Raw genomic sequence first — 22,339 nt, 5'->3', positions numbered from 1 at the left:
TATTCTATATCAGGACAAAGTTCTTTTAAAGTGCAGAGGAGTAACGTTTTGACTTGAGGCACCTTTTTTTTTTTCCAGTGTTGAATTTGAGAGTTTCCTCTCCAGAGTGTTCCCCTGTTGTTGAGCTTTCTCGCCATCTTGTAAACATGAAGAGTATTTTGGTCTACCAGCACCTGATGAGCGCTCGGAGCAGTCCGTTTGGAAACGTTTGGTGCAATAAAGAAAAACCGTGCTCAACTTCAGCGTCCCTTCTTTTTATTTTTTTTAGCTCCATTTTAGAGTGAATAAACTCAATGAGCTGCTGTGTTAGTTGACACTTCCGACGATTCAAGTCCAACCATTCAGGAGGATAAACAGTGTTTTTGCTCATAAAGCCGGTTACCATTTGAAGGCACAAACAAAACACACAAACAGGTCCACAAAACAATCACTATGGAACGGCTACAGAACACAAATGTGAGAACTAAGCCAAAAGAACGCGCCAAACAAATGGAACACACTGCTTCAGAGCCCATCACCATGTGAAGGTTCTTCTTTCTTTTCTCCACCATTCGGTGGGAACAACACGAGAGAAGTCAATCGTTGCAAAGGGACTGTTTATTTAGCAGCAGAAACAAACACTGAAACAAAGAGTGAAGCTGATGAAGCAGGCGGCTCCTTGTGAGGGACAGAAGTGGAAGAGAACCATGAGAAACCTTCAGGAAACAAAGAGAAGGCAAGCGTCAGCAGAACATCTGGTCCGCTCCGAGGCAGCAGCTTTTCCTTTCCATCAGCTCCGAAATATTAAAAGGCGCTTCTACTCCTTGTACTCCAGAAACTGCTGCAGTCTTTTCCGGTGCTCTGCCGACACCTGCACGGCGCTGTGGAGCGAAGAAGAGCGAGGTCAGCGTCAGGCCGGTTCACTGGGACACCATCTGCAGCCACTGACTTCAGGTGATGGCCGAAGGTGCTGGTGATCCTGTAGATGGCGGTCTTGAGCGTGGCCCGCAGAGCGAAGCGTAGTGTCTTGTAAGTCGAGTCTCCCAAGCTGCCGCCGCTCCTGCTGGGTTTGCTGGACGCGTGAGGAAGTTTGAAGTGTCGGTCCACCGCCTGCAGACACAACATTGAGCAAGGCAGCTTCGAACCAGCGCCCTCTGGTGGCATCTAAAAAGACAAATCTAAATCGGATTCACCCCTTGAGGGGCGCGTTTACCTCTTGTAAAAGCAGCATGCAGCTGAGGATGCTGGGTAACGTCGTCTGCACGACTCCGAACTGGTCCTCGGTGAAAGAGGCCTGGACCAGGTAGGAGAGTCCTGCGAGGGAAGCCAGCACACAGTTCAACACGGTGGTGTGGAGGAAGTGGAAACAGCGCCGCGGTGCTCACCCTCCAGAGCCCAGATGTGAGCCTGAGTGTCGGCAAACAGGGCCTGGCTGGAGGCCTCGGGAAGCTGCGGGGCAGCAGACACAACCACAGATATTTTAGAAGTAGACAACACCTCTCACCAAGTCAGTTCATGTGACTAAAGTTGCTATTGGTGATAAACCAATGCGAAAACACTCACTTTGTTGAACAAGTAGGCGACCAGCACCCGCCTGGACAGGAAGCTCTTAATCTGCATGAGACACCAGGAAGAGGTTGGAAACATGAGCACCTGCACTCACAGGTCAAGAAGGTGAGGAGCTGTTTCAAGGCAGCCCGAAAACAAAGCACACAACAGATTAGATTCCATTACTTAGAGAGATTAGATTAAATCCATTACGTTACGTTACGGTGGCCTTTATCAAAACAACGGTCGGCGACTTGAAAGAAATACCTGCTCCTTCCGGTTGTTGCAGAACTGGCTCAGGAGACTGGGCTTGGCTGGATGCTGAGGCAGACTGGGTGGAGCAGGTGACCCCGGCGGACTGCTCCCATTGGTCAGCGACCCCACTGAGACAGACATCTTCTCATTCAGACATGATCCCCTGAGAAAGCTGCCCAGAGACTTTGGCTTCTCACCTGTGGAGGTGGACCACAGTTTGGGGGCCCTCCTCATGACGTGCGGGCTCTGGACGGTGCCGTGCCACGGCGAGCACTGGTCCACAGGCGCGGCGAGGCGGCGCAGGGCTGGCGAGCCAAAAGGACTGTCCAGGTCAGGGGTGAAGGGGGCCGTCAGAGGGGTGTTGGGAGCGCCAGCCACGGAGCGGGCGAAGACGGACACCGGCGTTTTCAGCGGCTGCTTCGGGCTCATCAGGTCTTCAGTCCCGGAGGCCACTGTGAGAGACCAGGACAGGGAGATGCTCAGCCACGCTGCACTGGTGGGCAACGTTCCCTCTCATGTTTCATGTGTCTGAGCAAACACACAAACTCTCTCAGCGGTCACCTGCACCACTGGGAGCCACCTGTCCGTCGCCTGTGGTGACAGCGCAATAGACTTTAAAAAAGATTTTTAAAAATAATTCACAATTTGCATAATTCACATTGAGGAATGGAACGTGTTTAAAGCTTTAAATTGTCTTTGAGTTGCATATATTCTTAACTTGTTGGCTCAAATGAATGATAATGTAATATTTCTATTATATATCTCAAGATCTCCCAATACAATAAGTAAACTAACTCCAGTCATGGAAGTCACATGACACCATGGAGGGCACTGGATATCAAAGAACTTCTAAAGAACTTTTAAGGCTCCTGAATCCGTCTGTTGTGACAGTGAATTTTGTCCACTTGACGCCACCATATTCTGTGACCACCCCTCATGGAACAGTGAGCCTGTGTGGATCAGGCTGAAATGAAGAAGGAATAGGTTTCTTTCACTGACTCCACACTTCATTTCCTCCCCTGACTAGCGTCTACTCTCTGTGCATTGTCGTCTGAAACATGCGCTGCAACCATTCTCTCTCCTCTCGCCACCCCAACTGGCTCAGTGCTTGTTGCGCAGCGTAGATATTTTTATGTGCCGAGATCGTGTCAAATGTGTGCAATTGCGCACACGTGCTGCTCAGAGGGAGCGTTGCTGGCGGGCATGTTCAGGATCACCATACCGGACGACTCCGATGACGTCTTGCGTTCACTCCCGGTGGACAGAGACTTGGCTCGGCCGTTGGTGGCTACGGTCTCGTGATAGGCCACCAGCCTCTGGTTTAGATCGGCCAGCAGCGACAGACACTCCGTACTGATGGCGTTCCAGTTATGAGGGTGACCGCCTGACGAAGACAGCAAAGCCGCCATTAGCGCTCGCCAAAGCTAACACTTGTGTTGGCTACTGACCCGGCTGGCTGAGAGTGAAGACCTCAGAGCGACGAGACGGAGAGTGTTGAGACAGCTGAGCTAGGTCTTGCAGCGCCAGGAACTGATATGTCAGGGCAACATGTCAGTAAACAGCACCAGGAAGATAAGACGTCGCCAGGTACCTTCACGATGACGGGCTGCTCTCCGGTCAGAACCTTGGGCAAACACTGGTCGACGTCTTCAGTGAACGTCGGCTGCACGGAGAAGCTGTATCGCTGGTGAGCACACAAACCCACACTGTCAGTTTTTGGACTCCTCAGGGATCTGTCTTGGCTCCTCCCCTTTTTTCCCCTTCGAGCAGGTGCGAGTCACAGAGGAACGCACCTCTGTGACGAAGATCCTGAAGAGCAGCAGTGTGATGTACCAAGTGAAGAGCAGGAAGGTGGCGCTCAACCACAGGTGGAAGAGCAGAGACGGGTCCAGAAGGCCGGCGACGGTGTCGAGAGAGTGAAGGGAGCTGAAGGTGGAGAAGCCATGAGTTACTTTCTACACCACAGTCACGTGTCGGCAGCAAGTCAAGCTGACCTGTTGATGTGCAGACTGAGTGACTGACAGACCCACTGTCTCGGGATGTAGCCTGCTCCAAAGAAACAACAACAACAGGACACAGTGTCTTCACAAATCCACTCTTCACACATCATTCATGAACAGTTACAAGTTCGAGAAAGATAGCGGCGACAAGTCAGAAAAAAAAGTAGAGGAGAGGGGCGTGACTTACCCAGGAAGAAATAGAATAAAATAAAGTTCTTGATGGAGAGAAGTGCTTGAGTGGCGCTGCACCTCAACACCATCGACAGAGAGCCTTTGAAACGAAGGTACTTGTATTGCTGAGAGACACAAAGTGAGATATAAAGTCAGTGAGGATTGTTTGCTGTGCCAAACTACTGTGTTTAGTTACCTGAACCGTCTGGAAAGAGACGTAGCTCATGTTGTAGATGACGCCGCACACGCTGTGAGACAGTCCCACAAAAGCCCCCGACAGCAAGAGCAGGAGCTGGTGCTCGTTCAGGCACATCTCAGAGGAGCTGCCAGGTGAACAACAGCACGGGATTATGAACGACATAATGTCGCCAGAGAAGCCACTCGGATCTGCTACGCACTCATCGTTGGGATTGCAGGGAGATCCCAGCAGACGGTATCGGCCGCCGATCATGACGGCGGCGCACCACCCCACGATCAGGCCCATGACGGAGTGGACGGCTGAGTTCAGGACGTGCTGCGGGTGGACCAGCTGACCCAGCAGAGCGATTTTGGAGCAAGCAATGTTCGGGATTACTGGAGAGGAAAAGAGAAGAAAATCATATGAAAGAAGAATAAATGTGTTCGTCTCATTCACTGACTGAAGTGGCCGACTGTACTCACTTACCAGTATAGTACTCGACGTTGAGGAACCCGACCATGATGATCACCCCACACAGCAGGATCAACGATAAAATGGCACTTGTGCTTGTAAACAGATTGAGACATTCTACAGAGCAAAACAAAGCACTGGTGAGGAAAAGCGGAACAGGTTTGACTTGAGCCAAATGGCGGGGGCTGACCTGATATGGACTGGATGGGGTGGAGAGGACTGAATCTGCTGACTATGACAAAAACAGCAGTGATGGGAGGCAACAGGAGGACGGCCCAAGCTATACTGGCCGCAGCCCTCCAGCTAATGACCTTCAGAGAGGAGCAGAGAGGAGCAGATCAATGTTATAAGTGCATTGTAGAGAGACATCACTCAAATGACAGCTATTATGGCTGCAAATAAAACAATACAGCGGTGTAAGCGTTGACATTTTATGTGACTAATCACAGCCATTATGAAGGATTCCCCTTCTCAAAAGTCTGTGTGACATTCAACAACTAACTCATCCTGAGTGGCAGGTCGAGTTTGACAACTAGATCTTACAGGTTCGTGCCGCACAAGTGCAGGAGAGCATTTCTAACCCCAAGTCAGTACAAGTACTCTTCGACCTGTGTGTTGTCTTCTGCAACTCCTGGCTGAGAGACCAAATTATAGTGAGGCTAGAACTATACATATTTATCCAGCCAGGAACATGAAGGTCAATAATTATTTTTCCACTTTTTTAGTTCAAGACATCTTAATTTTTAATAGGTGTTGGATCACGGTGAATATCAGTACATTATAAAACGCAGTTATTTCTCGTTTCTCCGAAGAACACTGCAAATGTATGGAAACTAGACTTATATGCTTCGGGATGAAACATGATGCTAGCTAACATTAATACTTTTGATGATAAACAGGAACGACACAGAAGAAAACATTGATGGCACACATAGCATAAACAGACTTAGCAACTTGGCTAATCGTCACAATTATGAGAAGATGCAAACGACTTCAAATGACTTACCTTGCGGACAAACAAACAACTTTGTCGCGTCAAAAACATTGTATTTATTATTGTGGCTTTGTTTCAATCAGTCACTCTTCGGCTGTCAAACTACTTTGCACTTAAATTCCCCATATCGCGCCTCATGCATTCAAGAGCCCCCTTAAGGACCCCTTTTAACAGCCGCCCTTCTGTTTGCCTGATGATAAAGAAATTCTAACGTTTCTTTTGGAGCTACGTTGGCCACTTTTAAAAAATAAAAGTTACTTGTGGGTTATATTGACTTTACTATTTATAGTGACGTTCTTATTAATTTCAATAAAATTCTCAAAATAAGGACTGCTCATCATTTCTTACGAATCTACACGGCAGCCTGGGCCACCTAAATATCCTCAGCGCAAAAATATTAATTCAAAATTTCAAATAGTTTCATCGTCACTTTCGTTTTCGTTTCTTCGAGCGGTGTCGCTCATGCCAATATTTCGTAATGGCGTTGGTAAACGTCTGATATTATTGATGAAGTAGCGTCAATAATATGCGATGTATTTAAAAAATAATGCGATAGAAGCTGTGAAGGTGAGTTTTATTTCATGATTCAAACCTGTTTCTCATTCATTTTTAGAGGTTCTACTACACTATGTACAGTGTCTTTTGCCGTTTGGTCCAGCAGGTCAGTTCTGAATCCCTTTGGTCTCATCGTGCACGAACGCTTTCCGCTCGTGGTGAAAGCCGTTGCCATACGGTGCAAAGCTGTGCTTATCCAAAATAGTCTTCTTGTCGCTCTCTCTGGAGAAGGACTTGCTCTCGAACGCGGTGAGCGGAAGCTTCTGCGTTGAGCTGATGGACATCTCCGTCTGAACGGCCTTGTGGACCAGCGGTTTCTGGCCGGGCTTCTGTGCGATCGACGGCAAGGCCAGCTGCTCCCTCTGAGTCTTCTTGTCCTCCCACAGCTTCAGCAGACGCCGCTGGTTGTTGGTCATGTCCTTGAGGTTCTGCTGCAGGGACTGGACCTGATCTTCCAGAAGAGTTTTGGACGTGACCGTGTTGGCCAACTCGGACGTCAGGTCGTCGATGGTCAGGCTGAGTTTCCCCGCTTTCTCCACCAGCGAGCTGCACTCGCGCTCCTTTTCGTGGAAGTCGTTGATGATGTCCTTGGTGGTCTTGCCGTTGAACTTGGGGCTGGACTCCAGCCCGATCTCCGTGCGGAGAACCTTGACTTGCTTCCTCAGCTCCTTGTTGTCCAGGGTCAAAGTCTTCAGCTTCTGCTTCAGTGCCTCGGTTGAGCGCAGCCTTGCCTCGTACTGTCGCAGCTTCTCCTTCATGGTGCCTTCTCTGTGGATGGCATCGTCCCGTTCTTTCCTGCATTTCTCCAGAAGCTTTAGCGTCTCAAATTTGGACACTTTTTCACTTCTCCCGTTTGACGCAGCCATCCTTCAGAAAGCTGTTGAAACGGATCACACGGCCATTTCCTTACAAAAAGAAATCCCTTCAGGCTATCTGTCCTTCAGCATCGTGTTTTCATATCCGCGGCGCAGCAGTGAGGCAGGTGACATTCCTGCGGCAGGGTTATCTTCGTCAGGTGTGTAACTCAAAGCTGGGGCTAGAATGACCGTTAATTAGGGCGCCACCAGCCCTTTGACACCGTTTCAAGTGACGCAATTTCTTTTTCTCTATTTTGTTAATCATTCTAAAAACATTGACCCCGTTCACTCGGAAATATTACTCGCAGGCTCAACCCCGGGTCACCTGACGACAAAGTGCGCGACACAAACATCATTCAGGTGACATTTTCCAGCGCAGGTGACCAAGTGTGACACCGTAGAAGCCGTCGGACCGTCTGACAGCTCAGATGGATGAGCTTGGAAAGAAAAGCGGCAGCGGCCAAATGTTCACTTTTATACTCGCCCAACCTTTTTAAATGTTAAACTTCTACCTATTAGTTACCAGCTGAGACTTTAAATATTTAAACGGTCCAACAGTTGAAATGACTGTCTAGCAAACAAGCCTGGTCGCCGACACGTGTCAGAGTTTTAACTTTTAATGTCAAGGACATGATTTAAAATAGGCGGGAATATATTGAAAACATTTTGACGGGTAGTTACTCAGGTCGGACGATTTGGTTTTATTACTGTAAATAAGTTTGTTTACATTTATTCATGTTTATTTAGAGGTAAAAATGTTTTAAATATTGTTGATTTTGTTTCATTTAATAAGACTTCTTAAAGGTAAATCATTATCTCCTGCTACAGGGTCACAGGGGGCGACTGTCTGTCCCAGCTACTTGGGGCGACAGGCAGGGAGTCTCTGGACAACACGCACTCAAACCTCATCACACATAAGTCGACATTTTTCCACTAGGTCACTGCAAACATAAAGACTTCCTTCAGCTGGATTCAAACCTGCAGCCAACCTGTTTTCTATATATAAAGACAAAAAGAAAAAATACTTTAAAATAAAATTTAAATTTAAATTAAATCAACAGAAAACCAGGTGCGGCTAGACTTTTCATACAAAAAAATGATAATAACAACAATTATTGACATCCGTTTCCAAAACTGTAAATAGAGATTCATTTGGCAAGACTCAAAAATTCATTGAAATATTAGCACATTATAAATGTATGAGTTAAATCATGACTAGAAGCACAGGAACACAGACATGTATTTCTCTTTTAAACAGCAGCAAATAAATCCTGAACTAATAAGGAAACTTCTATTATCTATCTACTCTATTATAAATTCTTAAAAATCCAGGTAAAAAAGTGAAGAAATACACATTATATTCTGCTTTTGTCTTTAAAATCCCTTTAAAATTGTTGCTTATACCGATCATAAATGAGGCTCTTGAAATGCAGAAGGGAGTGATGGAATTGATTTATTAAAATTGAGAAAAAAATCCCAACATAGGCTCACAGGTCGTTGATCATAACAGTAGGAATATTGCCCCTCCAAGTTCAGCACTTGTGCTCTTGTTGAATTAAATAATAAAACGGCTTGTCAACGCTTTATACACAATATCTACATCCCAAAACAGAATACATGTAAACACCCCAAAGACCTTTGATTAGAAACCGCTGCGCACATTTCCTTTCGTCGTGTCAAAGCTGCTTTAAAAGTAGCATCACGGTTGAGTGACACTAATACCCACTTATCTATAGAACCCAGCGCATTAGAAATTACATACGGGTTGGTGTTGTTCCTTTTCAGGGCCAGAACAAAAGCCTACACGCGGGTCTTTAGGTCTCAAGCCAGAAGGTCCAAGTGCAGGTGAAATCCAGACGACCCATGGCTTCATTACGGACACCCGACTCTCTGTAATAAGGCAACTGGAGATGCTGCAATTCACACAAAAGAATTACACTTGTTAAAGGAGAAATCAGGTGAAGGAAGTCGGGTGTCGCATGTTGCAGAGGTTTCTGTGAGAAATACAGCGATGGACGATATGGACATAAAAAGTTATTGTGATAAATGTTGTGATTTAGGCGAATCCATGTTCATCCTAGTCCATGTGTTGGACACTACAGTCTCTCTTGAAACTCTTTTATGATGAAACTTAGTGGAGTTTGTCTCCAACATCATAATTTGTTTATATTTCAATAGAACAGTGAACTCAGTTTAGAGATGAGAAACTCAATGTTTCAGGTCTCTGGTAGAAGCCGCTGGTGTCTGACAGGCTGCTCTGCCAGCTTTATTTAGGGGTTAAATGGAGCCGTCTGCTGCTGTGTCTCATGTCTCTGAACAGTTGACTTGAACTATGGAGCAGTCTGGACACATGTCCTAGATGCTACTGAAGAAACATTAGAAATCAGGTGAAGAAATGATCATGGAGTCAGATTCTATTCTCCAGATCATGACCCAAACTGTCAGTCCTTTGTCTTGTGTGGTGAAAAACCTTGTCACAATTCTCCCTCCTAAAACGCTTGTTTTCCATGGCCTTATTGAAGATTTCTCTCATACTTTGAGGCTTCAGAATTTGTTGATGGTCCCTAACTGATGGCGGCTCGTAGCATTAGCGCTGCCTGTGAGAGTGTGTCCTCCATCAGTGAAGCCTAATGGGGACGCGGAAGAGGACACCGCCGCCAATATCCAACTGTTTTCACCAATGCAGCGGGAGACCTGCATGTGTTGATGTGAACCAAGGCAGAGGAGCGCGTCAGAGAACCTATGAGGACCACTCCATCTCATCAAAGAAACAGGGATCCAGAGAGTCAGAGTCGACCAGTGTCATGTCATAAGTTTCAAACTACCATGGTGAACTAAAGTCCACCACACTCTCCACAACTGTCAAATGCCGCAGAGCCGGAGAGTGTGGCGCCGCCACACGTGTCATGTGTTTATCGAATTTATCGTGAGATGCAGAATTGTCATTGTGGAGATTGTGTTTATCGTGTACGATAAGTTATCATCCATCCATAGGCCAAATAAAAAGATAGGCCAACTCAGACCACGACAGAGAAGATACTTACATCCGGTCGTTTCATTTGAGAGGAAGAGTTTCATGTCACCGTCTTGGGGGCTGCAGTGACAGCTGAGTGATTGACAGCTGGGTGACTGACAGCAGGGTGACTGACAGCCGGGTGATCGACAGCGGGCGGTTGGGCTTCGCTGAAGAAATACATCTGAAACGGAGAGTGTTACACCACTTAGTAGCAAAAACGGAAAGTGTCAATGAACGTGGCGTAAAGCGGCGGTGAGATGAGGATAAATCGAGGCAGATCAGCGACAAGGTGAGCAGCAGACGCACGGCATCACACCGTATTCCTGCAGCCCATTCATCTTTGTCAGACACTGGCTTTCAGTGTAGACTAACTATTGTCAAGAGACACGTGATACGCCTCCCAGCCAGCGCTAACGGACACAGCACTAACAGCCTCTTCTCACACCAGTTAGCAGCGGCTGTCACAGTTTCCGATGGGAGCGTGAACTTGACACGCTGAGGTCAGCGCAATGATGGGACGACACGCCAAAATATCACTGTAGTGTAATTCAATGTCCTCGAACAACACGGATGAGCTGGGTCACTGTGCCGCTGACATCACCACACGCTGACTCACAGTGGAAGTGAAGTTCTCGCTGAAGAAACCTCTGGTTTTACCTTGCAGCCGATGGCCAGCAGGGCGTTCAGGATGACGATGGAAGACATGGCTGCCATGACAACCTTCGGGTGGTCGTCTCTGACGGCCGGCAAGAACGTCATGACCAGGACAGAACCAGACAAGGTGAGAGCCACGGCGATGGTGCACCATCTGAGCCACTCATACGGGACGGTACACAGAACCTGCAGATTCAACACGGAAATAATGACATCATACCACCATATCTCAGTGGGCAGTAGCACAGTAAATGTACTCAAGTACTGCACATTTGAGTATTTAGACTCAGTTCATGAGTCATGTTTTGTTTACAAGTGTTTGCTGTATCACTGGTTGAAATAAAGCAGAGGAAGGGGGAAGAGTTTGTGTTAGAATTTAACAAAAAGAATTTCCTTGGCAGTGATGAGGTATCATGAAACAGTATTGCAGGGTTGATGAAACAGTGTCATCATTTTCAGAGGTCACTAGATGGCGCTCTTGCTTTAGGTTTCATTGAATTAGATGTTCAAGTCCAAACATTTTACAGCAGATGGCACCATCTGGTGGCCTCTAAGAATCAGGACACTGTTTCATGAAACCTCATAAACCCATCACTAGCCCCTTTTACTCATCCATAACCTCTGAATGAGTATGTTGTGTAGTTAAAAAGAACATTACATTTTAAACTGACAGAAGCTTTACAGAAAGAAAAGAAGATAAAATATTACCACTATAAAAAAAAAACTAATCTGACACCGACACCTCCTTTACATCACATTGAAAATTGTGGCAAGAAAACCATGTGAATTAAGTCAGAGACCAAAACCTAACCCGGATGCATGTGTGAGGATTCAGTAATAAGGCATGGAGTTGCATTTCGTTCACTTACCACAGCAGGAATGTAGATTGAAAGGGAATATCCGTAGACACAAAGAATCTCCATGAAGGAGTACGTCACCAAGTTCATTACTTTGCTGCTTCTCCAAACCAAAAAGCCCCAGAAGCCAAGAGGCACCAACCCAGCATAGCTGAAGATGGCAGTCGCAGCAATGGTCACTAAAAAAACAAAAAAAAACCACAAGAAACAATTGGGCAAAGAGTGATCGATGACAGCGGTTCAAATGGAACTAGTGAGTCGATGTGAACTTCACATAAACCTACTGCACTGAAGAGCAATTTATTCCTGCTTGTAATGTAACTGAGACTAAATACAAACAAATAAATCTTCACTATTCTTCATTTCCCATCAGTGGTTGCCACTCTGATCTTAAATGAATGCATTCATGAGACCTCCTATAGTCTCACAACCATGACACTTATTCGTCCATCACTATCGCTCCTCTCCACGTGGCCTCCGTAACTTGGTCTCCAAACTTCTCCACAGGACCTGTCCCTCTAGTTAAGTCATTTCAGATCTTCTCTCAAAACTCACTCACCTTTTTGAAACTCTGGTGTGTACTTGAAGTTTGGATTGCCTAAGTGGACCAGAAATGAGGACAGGTTGCCGCTTATAGCAATGGCGAAGACGAGCGTTGTACAAATCCAGAATGGTCCTAAAACATTTTTAAAAAGTTAGAATAAAAAAAGATACACCTCAATTATCATGAACAGATGAATTCAAACCGTAAAGATCCGGATTTTTTCGAAGGTGGACGTGGATGAAGTTCTTCCCAGGCCAGGGCAACACTGATCCAAGTATTCGCTCCCGTACCTTCAGAAAGAGAACACCAGATGTTGCATGGGAACTTTGAATTCACATAAGAGCCATAATATACGAAGATAAATGGATTACATGATGAGTTTCAACGTCGAAAAGCCGTTGATAGTACTCGAACGTCCAGAAAGGGGCGCTCTTCTTTTCACCACCCAGTAGCTTTTTGAAGAAAGATAAGACTGTTAGTTGGAAAAAACAGTTTCTATCATGTGTCAAGGTGAAATGCTGACTTCTGCCTTGTCATCTTCTTCATCGTAATCTGAACCAGCAGCAGCAGCAGCAGTCTTCTGCGTCTCTGGGAAGTCATCATCTATGGTAATGGATGTCTCTTTACTGGGCTGAGATTGAGTGAAGTCATCGCCAAAGTCTTAAATAAAGAAAAAGTACTAGTTAATATACTTAGTATACACAACAATTTATGTTACACTTGCCTTGAAATTGAAACGGATCGTTCGATGTCGCCATTTTAGAAATAAATTACAGGACGGGAAACGTGTATTTAAGCTTGCAAATCGGTCTTTATATGCACCTGAAAGGCAGAGAACATATAACCTCAATCATTTGTTAGTTTCATGAATGTTAAAGTTGACGAGCCAGAGTTACAAGTTTGAGCTAGTTAGCACGTCACCACGTAGCAACTTCATATATAAAGCATTTCTAAGCACTATTGTCATTAAGGATTTTATCGATGAGTAAATGGTGTTTTCAAGAAGAAAATGGTTCATAATTCCAAAGTAATTCCAAAGTAATTTACCTCTCTAAGCTACGTTAGCATCGCCAGGATCCTGACACGCAGGTAAACAAAACCGGTTTCCTGTCGTACCTTCAAGGTAAGAGTCACGTTCTGTTACGACGCTCACATAGACCTTTTACAAGTGATTATTAGAGTGAAATCATGTATAAACATACATTAGAATTATAAAAATGAATGTAGAAAATCAAATAAAAGCGGAGTTGTGACTTATTAAAACGTACGTATTTGAACAGTCGGCTTTTATTTTGAGTCTGTCGAGCAAGCCACGTCATACGTCGGAGAAAAATCCGGTTTCAAAATAAAAGTGACATTATACGTCGACACTTTGTCGATTTTGCCTGTCGAATTCATCGAGCAATGGCAGCGTGTTTTCGATTGGATAAAAGAAAATCTGAAGATGCCTTTAGGAAGCTTGTTGCCTTCTCCATCATCATGAGCAGCACTGTCAGTACAACATCCGGGAAAGCTACAGAGACAGAGAGAGAATCACAGTGACGTCATAAGTGTGCGACACTCCCGAGCGTGCGCAGAAGCGGATCCAGAGCTGACAAGGACAACTATTTTTAATAATAAACCGGAGCGGAGTTTTAACTCATATTACTTGTCATGATGCATACAGCAAAGCTGTATATGTAACATCGAGAACTATCGTGTTTATGGAATGTTTAAGGTAGTTTTCAGGCGATGTTTTTGTCGAGCTCGTAGCGAAAGAGTCCCAAAATGGACAGCAACACTGTTTATGTCCGTGAAAATGGAAGCCTTCGTCGCGTTAGTGACATAGTTCTGGCACCACCGAGGCAGGTGTCGTCGTGCAGGAGGACCAACCCGTTCGTGCCCAAAAAGGAACACTTCATATTCACCTACAACGCAGAGGGGAGCCTGCGATACACCACCAAGTCGCTGTTCGACATCACGCTGCTGTTCGTGGCTGACAACATCCAGCATGTGGACTCTCTGGTGGGATTCCCAGAGCAGATAGGGGACAGGGTTTTTGCCGCAGTGGAGGAGAATCGAGTCTTTATGAATCCAGACGTCTCACCAAAAGCCCTGCAGTTATTCAACGATGCCTATGGAGAAATGGTTCTGGGGTCTCTGTGCTTGAGGAACAGGTGAGTGTCAGCCACGACTGAGAGGTCGTGACACCCTGGGTCACACTTTTCTTTTGTTTTTCAGGTTCCCCCTTTTTCACGAGAGGATGGATGAGATGAAGACCTTTCATAATTTGAAGTGTCTGGATCTATTTGGCTGCAGGCTCGGCGATGATCATGAAATATTTCCACATCTGTCGTCCAGCTCGCTGGCGAGGTATTTAACTCGCGATCAAATCATCAGAATCAGAAAAACTTTATTAATCCCACGGGAAATTATGTTCGTAACATGCTGTGGACTCAACATAACACAATAAATTAAAAAGAAATAATATTATAAAGTGCAAAAACAGAGCTATACTAAAGAGCTTAGACACCATGTGAACAATGTGCAAGAAAATGCAGGTCCTTCATTGTGATTTTTTCAGAGATGAATTGTACGTTTTTATTGCCACGGGGAGAAGGGAGCTCCTGTGTCGCTCAGTCTTTGAGTTGGGTAGTCTCAGTCTGTTGGTCCATGTGCTTCTGTACTGGACCAGGAGCTGTTGGAGGGGTGGGTGATGTTGTCCAGGATGCTCCTTAGTTTCAGGAGCATCCTTCTCTCCATGACTGTCTCCAAGGAGTCCAGTTTCACCCCCACCACATCACCAGCTTTGCGGATGAGTCTGTTGAGTCTGTTAGTGTCTGCCACTGTTAATCTGCTGCACCAGCAAACCACAGTGAACAGAATGGCACTGGACACCACAGACTCATAAAACATCCTCAGCATTGTCCCGCAGACGTTGAAGGACCTGAGCCTCCGCAAGAAATAGAGACGACTCTTTCAGTCAGAACCAGAATCAAATTTATTGCCATGGTCATTGGGGGTTCCACCAACTAGGAAAGTGCCTTGAAATAAAGTGCTGTTAATAAATAAAATAAAATAAAATAACAAAGGCTGATCACAAATCTAACAGTCTGATGGCTGTCACTTGGGGGTAGTAATTCATTTAGTACGAAGCAAAACATGAACGACATTTTCACGAGACCTTTAAGAAGAGTAATTTAATTAGGGCTACTACATGGCCACTATGTTTGAATCATGTCGCACAATGTCTCCAAACAGTTGTATTTATTTATTTTAAATGACAAACATGCTGCCGTTGACATATTTTAGTTTCAGTTTCCTGTAAGGAATTAATAGGGGTTAATGCGGAAATCGTGTTTGAGGAAGAAGTTGTTGCGAAAATGTTTTTGCAGAAGTCCAGAACTGGAGTATGGCGCCACCCTCTGCCCGATAGATGCCATTGCTTGCTGCTGCGGCGCCACGGCCAAGTTTATATTAAGATAATCGCTACCTTTGTCGCGATGTCTTCATCCATCAATCGTCACCTCATAAATCTGCCACTTAAATGCCTGGAGAATGATAAAAAATACATAATAAATATTATATATATATAATATATTTTTATCAAGACAAATAACAGTTTAAAATAAACTAGAAATATTTGAGTATTTTTTTTAAACAGTGAGTATTGTGAGTAGTGAGTATTTGATCTTTTGTTCCTTTGTTTTCCAGCTGTCTGAAGCAGCTTTTCATCGGCGGCAACAGTCTGTCGGACGTGGGTCTGCAGAGACTGACCGCACCCATCCGAATGTTGAAGAAGGGGCTGCAACAGCTTCAGTTCCTGGACGTGTCCCGTCAGTGCGCGCACCTCTGCTCCCTAATGTCTCAGTGATGGTGAATGTCCTTGCTCTGCCTTTTTCCCCTCAGACAACAGCATCTCACAGAGGGCGCTCAGATACCTGACCTGTCTGCCGAAACTGGAAAAACTCGACGTGTCCTGCACCAGTGTGAAGGTAGGTCCGAGCTGAGCGTGAGGTCGCGGGTCGCCGCGCGTCTGATTTTGACTTGGAGTATATAACCAAATAATTATTGACACAGTGTATAAGTATATTTCTTTTTTTTTGTCATGATGTTCGCTTTTCTTTTTTTGCTGAGTTTTTACTTTGTTTCTAAACCGTGTCTTTAATGTTTGCACGCTGCTGTAACAACCCAACTTTCCCCATTGTGGGAAGAATAAAGGCTATTTTATTTTATTTTGAAATTCACATTACAGCAGTGACAACAAAGACGCAATAAAACAAGAAAAAGTCAAGTCACAAGTTATCAAACAACCCAAGACAAATAAATGTCATGATAAAATAAATAAAATACAAGCAAAGATAAGGTAATGGATAATGATAAATGATATAATAATAATAAATAAACAAGTGATGGTTTTACTGTGACTTATAGCACTGGGCAGAAAGGCGCGTGGAAATTGCTCTGTCATGCAGCGAGGGTGGATCGGTCAGGTGCTGAGTCAGCGGTGTAGAGGGTGAAGAGGAAGGGAGCCATCCCCGGTCCTCACATCCTGGGGTTCTGTTGGTCAGGTGGTCCAGTATCCAGCCTGTGAGGTGGAGGTCCACAGCAGCTTGAGCCCCAGCAGAGTGGGCTGGATGGTGTTGAAAGCAAAGAATATGATCCTCATACTGCTACCATTCAATGCGTGGGTCAATAGACCAACGAAAACATATGAAGTAAATTTGGAAATATATTTTAAAAAATAGATTTATTTCCAGCCGGAGCTGTGACGTGCTGAAGTAAAGCATCATCTTCTTCTTCTTTATTTTGATTTTTACCCAAAAATGGTCATAAATAACGGAAATAATATATTTTTTTTGTATATGAATATTTAATGATGCACATTGAATTAGATCCTTTTAAACTTTTGTGTGTGTGTTTAGGTGTGTGTATTTGTTTGGTATATTTATATTAATGTCCGTATCAATTGAGTTTCTGAGAATATTTTCACACTCACTTCTGACGCTGCGCTGCTGTTTCTTTGGCACCTGCGTGTATTGAAACTGAGGTGGAAAGGTGTTCTTCATCACACTGTCGTGGGCCATGTTGGACCCGTGTAGCCCCTCCCTCCTGTCTGATCACATTTGACCCTCCTCAGCTTGGCGCAGGGCTGAAGTCCAGCATGTGGAACCTGCTGGGTCTCGTTCACTCTGAGGAAGCCCTGGACGTCTTCGACCACTCCAGGTGTAAAACGGAAGGTTGGGCCGAGCAGGTGAATCACCGTCCGTCGGAGGCTGTCGCTGAAGGAGAAGGTGACGTGTCACACAGGTCGGTGTCTCACGCAGGTGGTGAACCAGTGGGAAGTTAGTGGGACCCAGGTGCCGAAGCAGAAGAAACTGGAGGAGTCCCGGATATCTGCGCTTCGTTTCTGTAAGCATGAGGTGATGAACAGGGTGAGGAGTGTTGCTCATTGGTGACGTCCAGTCGGCAGGCAGAGGTTTGTGCGAGAGGTCCTGAACGCCGCTCCGGCCGTCTGTGAGAGCACGGCCCAGACCACAGAGGAGACGCTGCACTTCTGCAAACCTGACCACGGCACATCGGCCACACGGACCCTCCCATCCAACCAGGAGGTGGAGCGCCGTGGGAGCGGCAAGAGGCGGCGAGAGTCATGTGACCGCCTCAGCCCGCCCACTAAACTTTCCCCGGCTTTTACAGAGGAGGACCTGGACCTGCTGAACTGCTACTGAGAGCAGTCAGCAAAGCTGTTTGCACTAGTCATTATCAACCAGACCCTTTTTTTTTAATAATAAATTATCTCAAATATTTGCTTTGTATTGATGTTTGTATTTTTTTCAAACTCTGAATATACAGAAAACGTGCTGCTAAAAACAGTTTTATTATGATAAAAAAGTTTTAAATCAACAAAATTGTTATCAATTCTAATAACTGTCTATTATTTAATGATATTAAGTATTAATAGTTGCATATTGATTTTACCTTTCTAATGATTTTTATATATATATATATATATATATATATATATATATATATATATATATATATATATATATATATGGATTTTTTTTCTGTTAGTGGATTATTTTTCCTTGTCCATTTTGAAGTAATTGATTACTTAATATTTTATTTAAAAAAATATTGGACCATAAAACTATAAAAAATGTTAAATATATAATATTATAAAAAAAACACAATTTGAAATCCACTATAATACTAGAAAGCAATTGTAATTTACAATGCACCAATTATGTTTGACTTTTAAAAACGGAAAGAATTCAACTACACCTGTCGCACATTGTCAGAGTTTGCGTGAGACTCAAGTCAGCTGGTTTTCTCAACTTTATTTACTTCAGATACCGAACAGTGAAGTGGAACGTCTTTTAGTCGACAAGCTAATTCATTGCAAAAGTCAAGAGTCTAGAAACCACAACAGCAGAAAGTCCCTCAGCATCCTCAGTTCCTCCACGCTCAACAGCCTCCTCACCTCCCCGTCCTCCACTCAATGGTGAGCCACCACACACACACACACACACACACAGAATCACACATCGATCTGCAGGTAATGCCCCGGTCGAGCCCCAAACCAGACCACCACGTTGATTCTAAAGGAGCATCCTTATATAAAAGGGTCAAAAGGTTTAAAAATTTGAGGAAGATGCGGGGGTTGGCCTTCAGATGTCGGACTGGCCCAGGTTGACTTTGGGAGGAAGCGGCCCCGCCTCCTCTTGGCCCGGCACGGAGGCGACGATGAGCAGGGAGGAGGCCGGGTACGGCTTCAGCTTCTTCTCAGCCATGTACTCGCCGTCGCCGTTGATACTCAGTTTCTGAAAATGACAACGTAACTCTGTCTGAATCTTCACTTGCTGAAATCACTCTGAAATCATGAAGTCATGCATCATGTTTTGGCTATTTTTACAAAGCAATTGTCTCCAGTTTGTGGTGTCGATGATTTTTTTCTCTCGTTTTCTGACAAGTCACCAGCCAAGAGATCGGTTTCTTGCTTTAGTGGTTGTTTCGCACCTCACCATGTGAATTTGTCTAAAGTTATTTCACCGTGAAAGTTGACCATAACTCGGGAAATGGCTACCTCGGTCGGCATGTACTGGTCGACGGCCGTGGCCACGGTGGCACAGCAGATCCAGATCAGGACGAAACAAGACAAGGTGAGCGTCATGGTGAGGATCCAGCCGGGCAGCCAGTGAGTCCTGCCAGGGAAGAGAACATGTTAAAGAGTTTGAAGTCAAGAGAGATTTCAAAGAGCATCCGCCCACCTGGAGAGACAGCTGAAGAAGTTGTATTCCCTGTAGCTCTGATCCTCGCTCAGCTCTCGCTCCTGGATCAAAGTGCGCTCGTAGTCTTTGAAGAAGGGACTGCTGAAGACTTGAGGAGGACAGTTCCCACATCTCAGTCCTCATTTTAATGGGCCCAAACTGCCATTCAAGCAGTGAATATATTTCCATTCAGCGGCTGAACAATGGACTTACAGCTCTTTCGGGAATCCTGGTTTTGTCTGTCTATGTTGAGCTCGGTGAAAAACTGGACCTCTGGTTCCGTCTGTAGGAGCGAGAAAAAAAACTGTCAAATTTGAGTCTAAACAGCAACGAGACGTTTCCCACCTGGAAGATGACGACTTTGCCATCGTCGGCCTGCAGGTAGAAGGTCCAGGATGAAGTGATGAAGCTCTGCGCCGTGCTCATCACGTCCTCCCACATGCCGCGCACCAGAGCCAGCGGGTAGAGCAGGTGAATCTTCGGCACCATGGCCTCCAACTTGAAGAACCATTTCATGATTATTAAAAAGACAATAGCGCTTTTTTTCCAAGGCATAACACGTAAACAGGTCGCTGCATGTTTAGAAACAGGCGGTGAAATGCTACACATAACTCTTTATAAACAAATGCCGAGCTGCTTGGGGTTGTGGTGGGTGGGGCAGAGAAAATATTTTCAATATTTTCCAAGCATATCTGTGTAAATCTCACTTCCTTTGATGTGTTGGAATATCTGCCTTATCATTTGATCAATTGCGTTTCAAACCTCTTCACTGTGCGTTCATCTTCCTGCCGTGTTATCAAACCCCAAAAGTCAATAGACATTTCTAAAACAAACAAGGAGGCTGTCGACGCTGGTGTTGGTATTCGTCAGCCTGAATAAATACCACGTGACGCTGAGCTCTCATGTCAGGACGTCAACGCTCGCGCATTAATAATACCAATAATTGACAAGCATTACTGCAGTGTCGACGCCAAACTCCACACTGAAGGGTGGAATCAAACCCAGATCATAAACTGTGACAATGTTCACTCAGCTGTTGAGGTCACGACTTCTTCCCATATGGACTCTCCCTATTTCACCCGGCTCTCATAAGGACTCAGTGTGATAAAATAATTCAGCTCAGGTGACGAAATAGGAATTTTACAAAGGTAAAGTTGCCCGAGAGCACTAAGAATAACCAAGGACTACGTCCTACGGCGGTGACCGTACCTGCTCTTGTCGCTGCTCAGCGAACGGAAGCTGGTTCTGGCAGCCCAGGATGCAGGCGTATTGTTCATTGGCGTTTTTGTACGCTTCTCGGCAGGCTGCGGAGGATAGAAGCCCATTTCAAAGTCACATTTCAGCATGTTAACACCAAGCCTTGAATGATCTAAGACCAATGATTGACCTTTACTTTTGATAGGTTACATCATACTGTAATCTGACAGTTATAACTGTGACAAAGTTCAGATGTGATTTGGGGGCCATATTTTGGTACGCAGATTCACTTTCAGCTCTAACTCCGTCAGTTCCTCAGTCAATGAAGAATTGAGAAATCTCTCCAGAGGGAATACAGGTGTCAAATGAGACACATAGTTCACAGAGAAAGCATCCCCCCCTCATCCTGACCACCTTCTACAGAGGGACAATCGAGAGCCTGCTGCATCTCCGTCTGGTCTGGGAGCTGCAATGCATGAGACTGGAAGACTCTGCAGAGGGTGGTGAGGACAGCGGAGAAAATCACCGGGACCCCGCTCCCTGCCATCCAGGATATAGCAGATGGTGGCTGCTTATCCAGGGCACAAAGGATCATCTCGGACTCTACTCATCCCCAGTATGCACTGTTCTTCCTCCTGCCATCCGGCAGACGGTTCCGCAGCATCCAATGCAGAACCAGCAGATTCAGGAACAGTTTAGTTCCTGGTGCTGTTAGGCTGCTGAACGTTGGACAATAGCTGCAATACTGTTTATTTGTAAATCTTCTTGATAAATATTTATCTCATATTTATTTATTTCTGGACATACAGTTTTGTTTTTGGAAACCGGAGGCCTCAGACTGACATTTCGTTGCCATGACATAGTGATATGCTTTTGTGCAATGACAATAAAGAAAGTCTAAGTCTAAATCTCCAAGTCCTTCCACACGCCTCCTTTGCTGTCTATAGATCTTCACCTATGAAGCAAAGGCGAGCCATGTTGGGAAACTCACTTCAGCAGCCACTAGTGATCCCTAAGGAGGAATGTAGCGGGGCAGGTAAATGTTGTGGTGCTTTAGTGAAGCGAATGACCCACTTGATTCACACTCAGACTTGGTCTGGTTGAGATCCTCGCTGTCACGGACAAACTGGCAAATAGAGAACAGGCGGCAGCCTCTCTGACAGGCGTACAGCTCTTCCTCCTGCAAACAAAGACACACCACGACTCTAAAACACGACCCAGGATTCAACAGTGATCCTTCGGTGGTGTTACAACACGACAGCTGACGCTGCCAAAACGGGCTTCCTCGTCCCGACACTCACTCACCCGGGGATACGTGTGCAAACTGTACGTCATCTCGCACGACTTCTGGCAGGACAGCGTGCTCCCCAGCACGCTGTTGAACACATCTTCGGAGGCTGAAACCAACGCGGGGAAGAGCAGGAGTCCAAGAAGGAGCAGAGCGCCAGGACGCGTCCCCATTTTGTCAAGTGAAACCCAAACAAACAGCGGACTCCTCTTCCGCCTTCACCGACACGGATCTCGCGAGACTAGGAGGTAGCGCGATAGCACCGACTGTTTGATGCTTTCAAGCGATCCTCGTTGAATTGGAATGTGTATGAACGCATTGCTTTACCTAATACTCGAGTCATATATATAAAAAAAAATAAAATAAATAATATTCAATCAATTAATATAAAAAAATAGGATTTTTTTTTCAAATTTGTTGTCAGTTATATGTGGCAAACAATTGAAACAATGACGAAAATACAAAATAAAAAAAATATTTTATTAATGGAGTCCCAAAAAATGTCATGTTCAAAATGATTCATAC

The 22,339-nt window shown here is 45.2% G+C and overlaps 5 protein-coding genes across 6 annotated transcripts; 1 reads left to right on the top strand and 4 right to left on the bottom strand.

Moving 5' to 3' along the window:
* Positions 1 to 327: 327 nt before the first annotated feature.
* ndc1 (NDC1 transmembrane nucleoporin) lies at positions 328 to 5,756 on the bottom strand. Of its 2 annotated transcripts, XM_053882389.1 has the most exons (18): positions 5,609 to 5,756; positions 4,793 to 4,913; positions 4,618 to 4,719; positions 4,352 to 4,526; positions 4,150 to 4,276; positions 3,970 to 4,078; positions 3,777 to 3,828; positions 3,576 to 3,708; positions 3,374 to 3,466; positions 3,231 to 3,312; positions 3,005 to 3,166; positions 1,980 to 2,234; positions 1,795 to 1,910; positions 1,543 to 1,593; positions 1,365 to 1,428; positions 1,193 to 1,293; positions 929 to 1,089; positions 334 to 860 (listed from the first exon to the last, which is right to left on the bottom strand). In XM_053882389.1, the coding sequence occupies exons 1-18, from the start codon at positions 5,645 to 5,647 to the stop codon at positions 797 to 799; spliced, it is 2,007 nt and encodes a 668-aa protein (XP_053738364.1). In that variant the 5' UTR covers positions 5,648 to 5,756; the 3' UTR covers positions 334 to 796. The 2 variants fall into 2 exon arrangements, with proteins under 2 accessions (XP_053738363.1, XP_053738364.1); XM_053882388.1 differs by having other exon boundaries at positions 328 to 860; positions 4,150 to 4,526.
* A 281-nt stretch (positions 5,757 to 6,037) lies between these two features.
* Positions 6,038 to 17,828, top strand: lrrc42 (leucine rich repeat containing 42). Its single transcript, XM_053884209.1, has 8 exons — positions 6,038 to 6,163; positions 10,689 to 14,235; positions 14,300 to 14,431; positions 15,773 to 15,894; positions 15,968 to 16,053; positions 17,199 to 17,312; positions 17,386 to 17,470; positions 17,525 to 17,828. The coding sequence occupies exons 2-8, from the start codon at positions 13,847 to 13,849 to the stop codon at positions 17,785 to 17,787; spliced, it is 1,191 nt and encodes a 396-aa protein (XP_053740184.1). The 5' UTR covers positions 6,038 to 6,163; positions 10,689 to 13,846; the 3' UTR covers positions 17,788 to 17,828.
* Positions 6,259 to 7,102, bottom strand: zgc:113691 (uncharacterized protein LOC503529 homolog). The gene has a single exon (XM_053883668.1). The coding sequence runs from the start codon at positions 7,015 to 7,017 to the stop codon at positions 6,259 to 6,261; it is 759 nt and encodes a 252-aa protein (XP_053739643.1). The 5' UTR covers positions 7,018 to 7,102.
* On the bottom strand, positions 8,448 to 13,272 carry yipf1 (Yip1 domain family, member 1). The gene is made up of 10 exons (XM_053884210.1): positions 13,127 to 13,272; positions 12,804 to 12,901; positions 12,603 to 12,739; positions 12,451 to 12,531; positions 12,282 to 12,369; positions 12,095 to 12,211; positions 11,548 to 11,714; positions 10,682 to 10,864; positions 10,053 to 10,205; positions 8,448 to 8,921 (listed from the first exon to the last, which is right to left on the bottom strand). The coding sequence occupies exons 2-9, from the start codon at positions 12,835 to 12,837 to the stop codon at positions 10,083 to 10,085; spliced, it is 930 nt and encodes a 309-aa protein (XP_053740185.1). The 5' UTR covers positions 12,838 to 12,901; positions 13,127 to 13,272; the 3' UTR covers positions 8,448 to 8,921; positions 10,053 to 10,082.
* Positions 17,829 to 18,379: 551 nt separating the features above from the next.
* Positions 18,380 to 22,056, bottom strand: tmem59 (transmembrane protein 59). The gene is made up of 8 exons (XM_053883185.1): positions 21,832 to 22,056; positions 21,601 to 21,706; positions 20,539 to 20,633; positions 19,675 to 19,827; positions 19,543 to 19,612; positions 19,330 to 19,438; positions 19,146 to 19,263; positions 18,380 to 18,882 (listed from the first exon to the last, which is right to left on the bottom strand). The coding sequence occupies exons 1-8, from the start codon at positions 21,985 to 21,987 to the stop codon at positions 18,730 to 18,732; spliced, it is 960 nt and encodes a 319-aa protein (XP_053739160.1). The 5' UTR covers positions 21,988 to 22,056; the 3' UTR covers positions 18,380 to 18,729.
* Positions 22,057 to 22,339: the final 283 nt, after the last annotated feature.

Source organism: Synchiropus splendidus, chromosome 13, assembly GCF_027744825.2.
Source record: "Synchiropus splendidus isolate RoL2022-P1 chromosome 13, RoL_Sspl_1.0, whole genome shotgun sequence".
NCBI classification, from domain to species: Eukaryota; Metazoa; Chordata; class Actinopteri; order Syngnathiformes; family Callionymidae; genus Synchiropus; species Synchiropus splendidus.
This window is presented reverse-complemented; position numbering and strand designations above follow the sequence as displayed.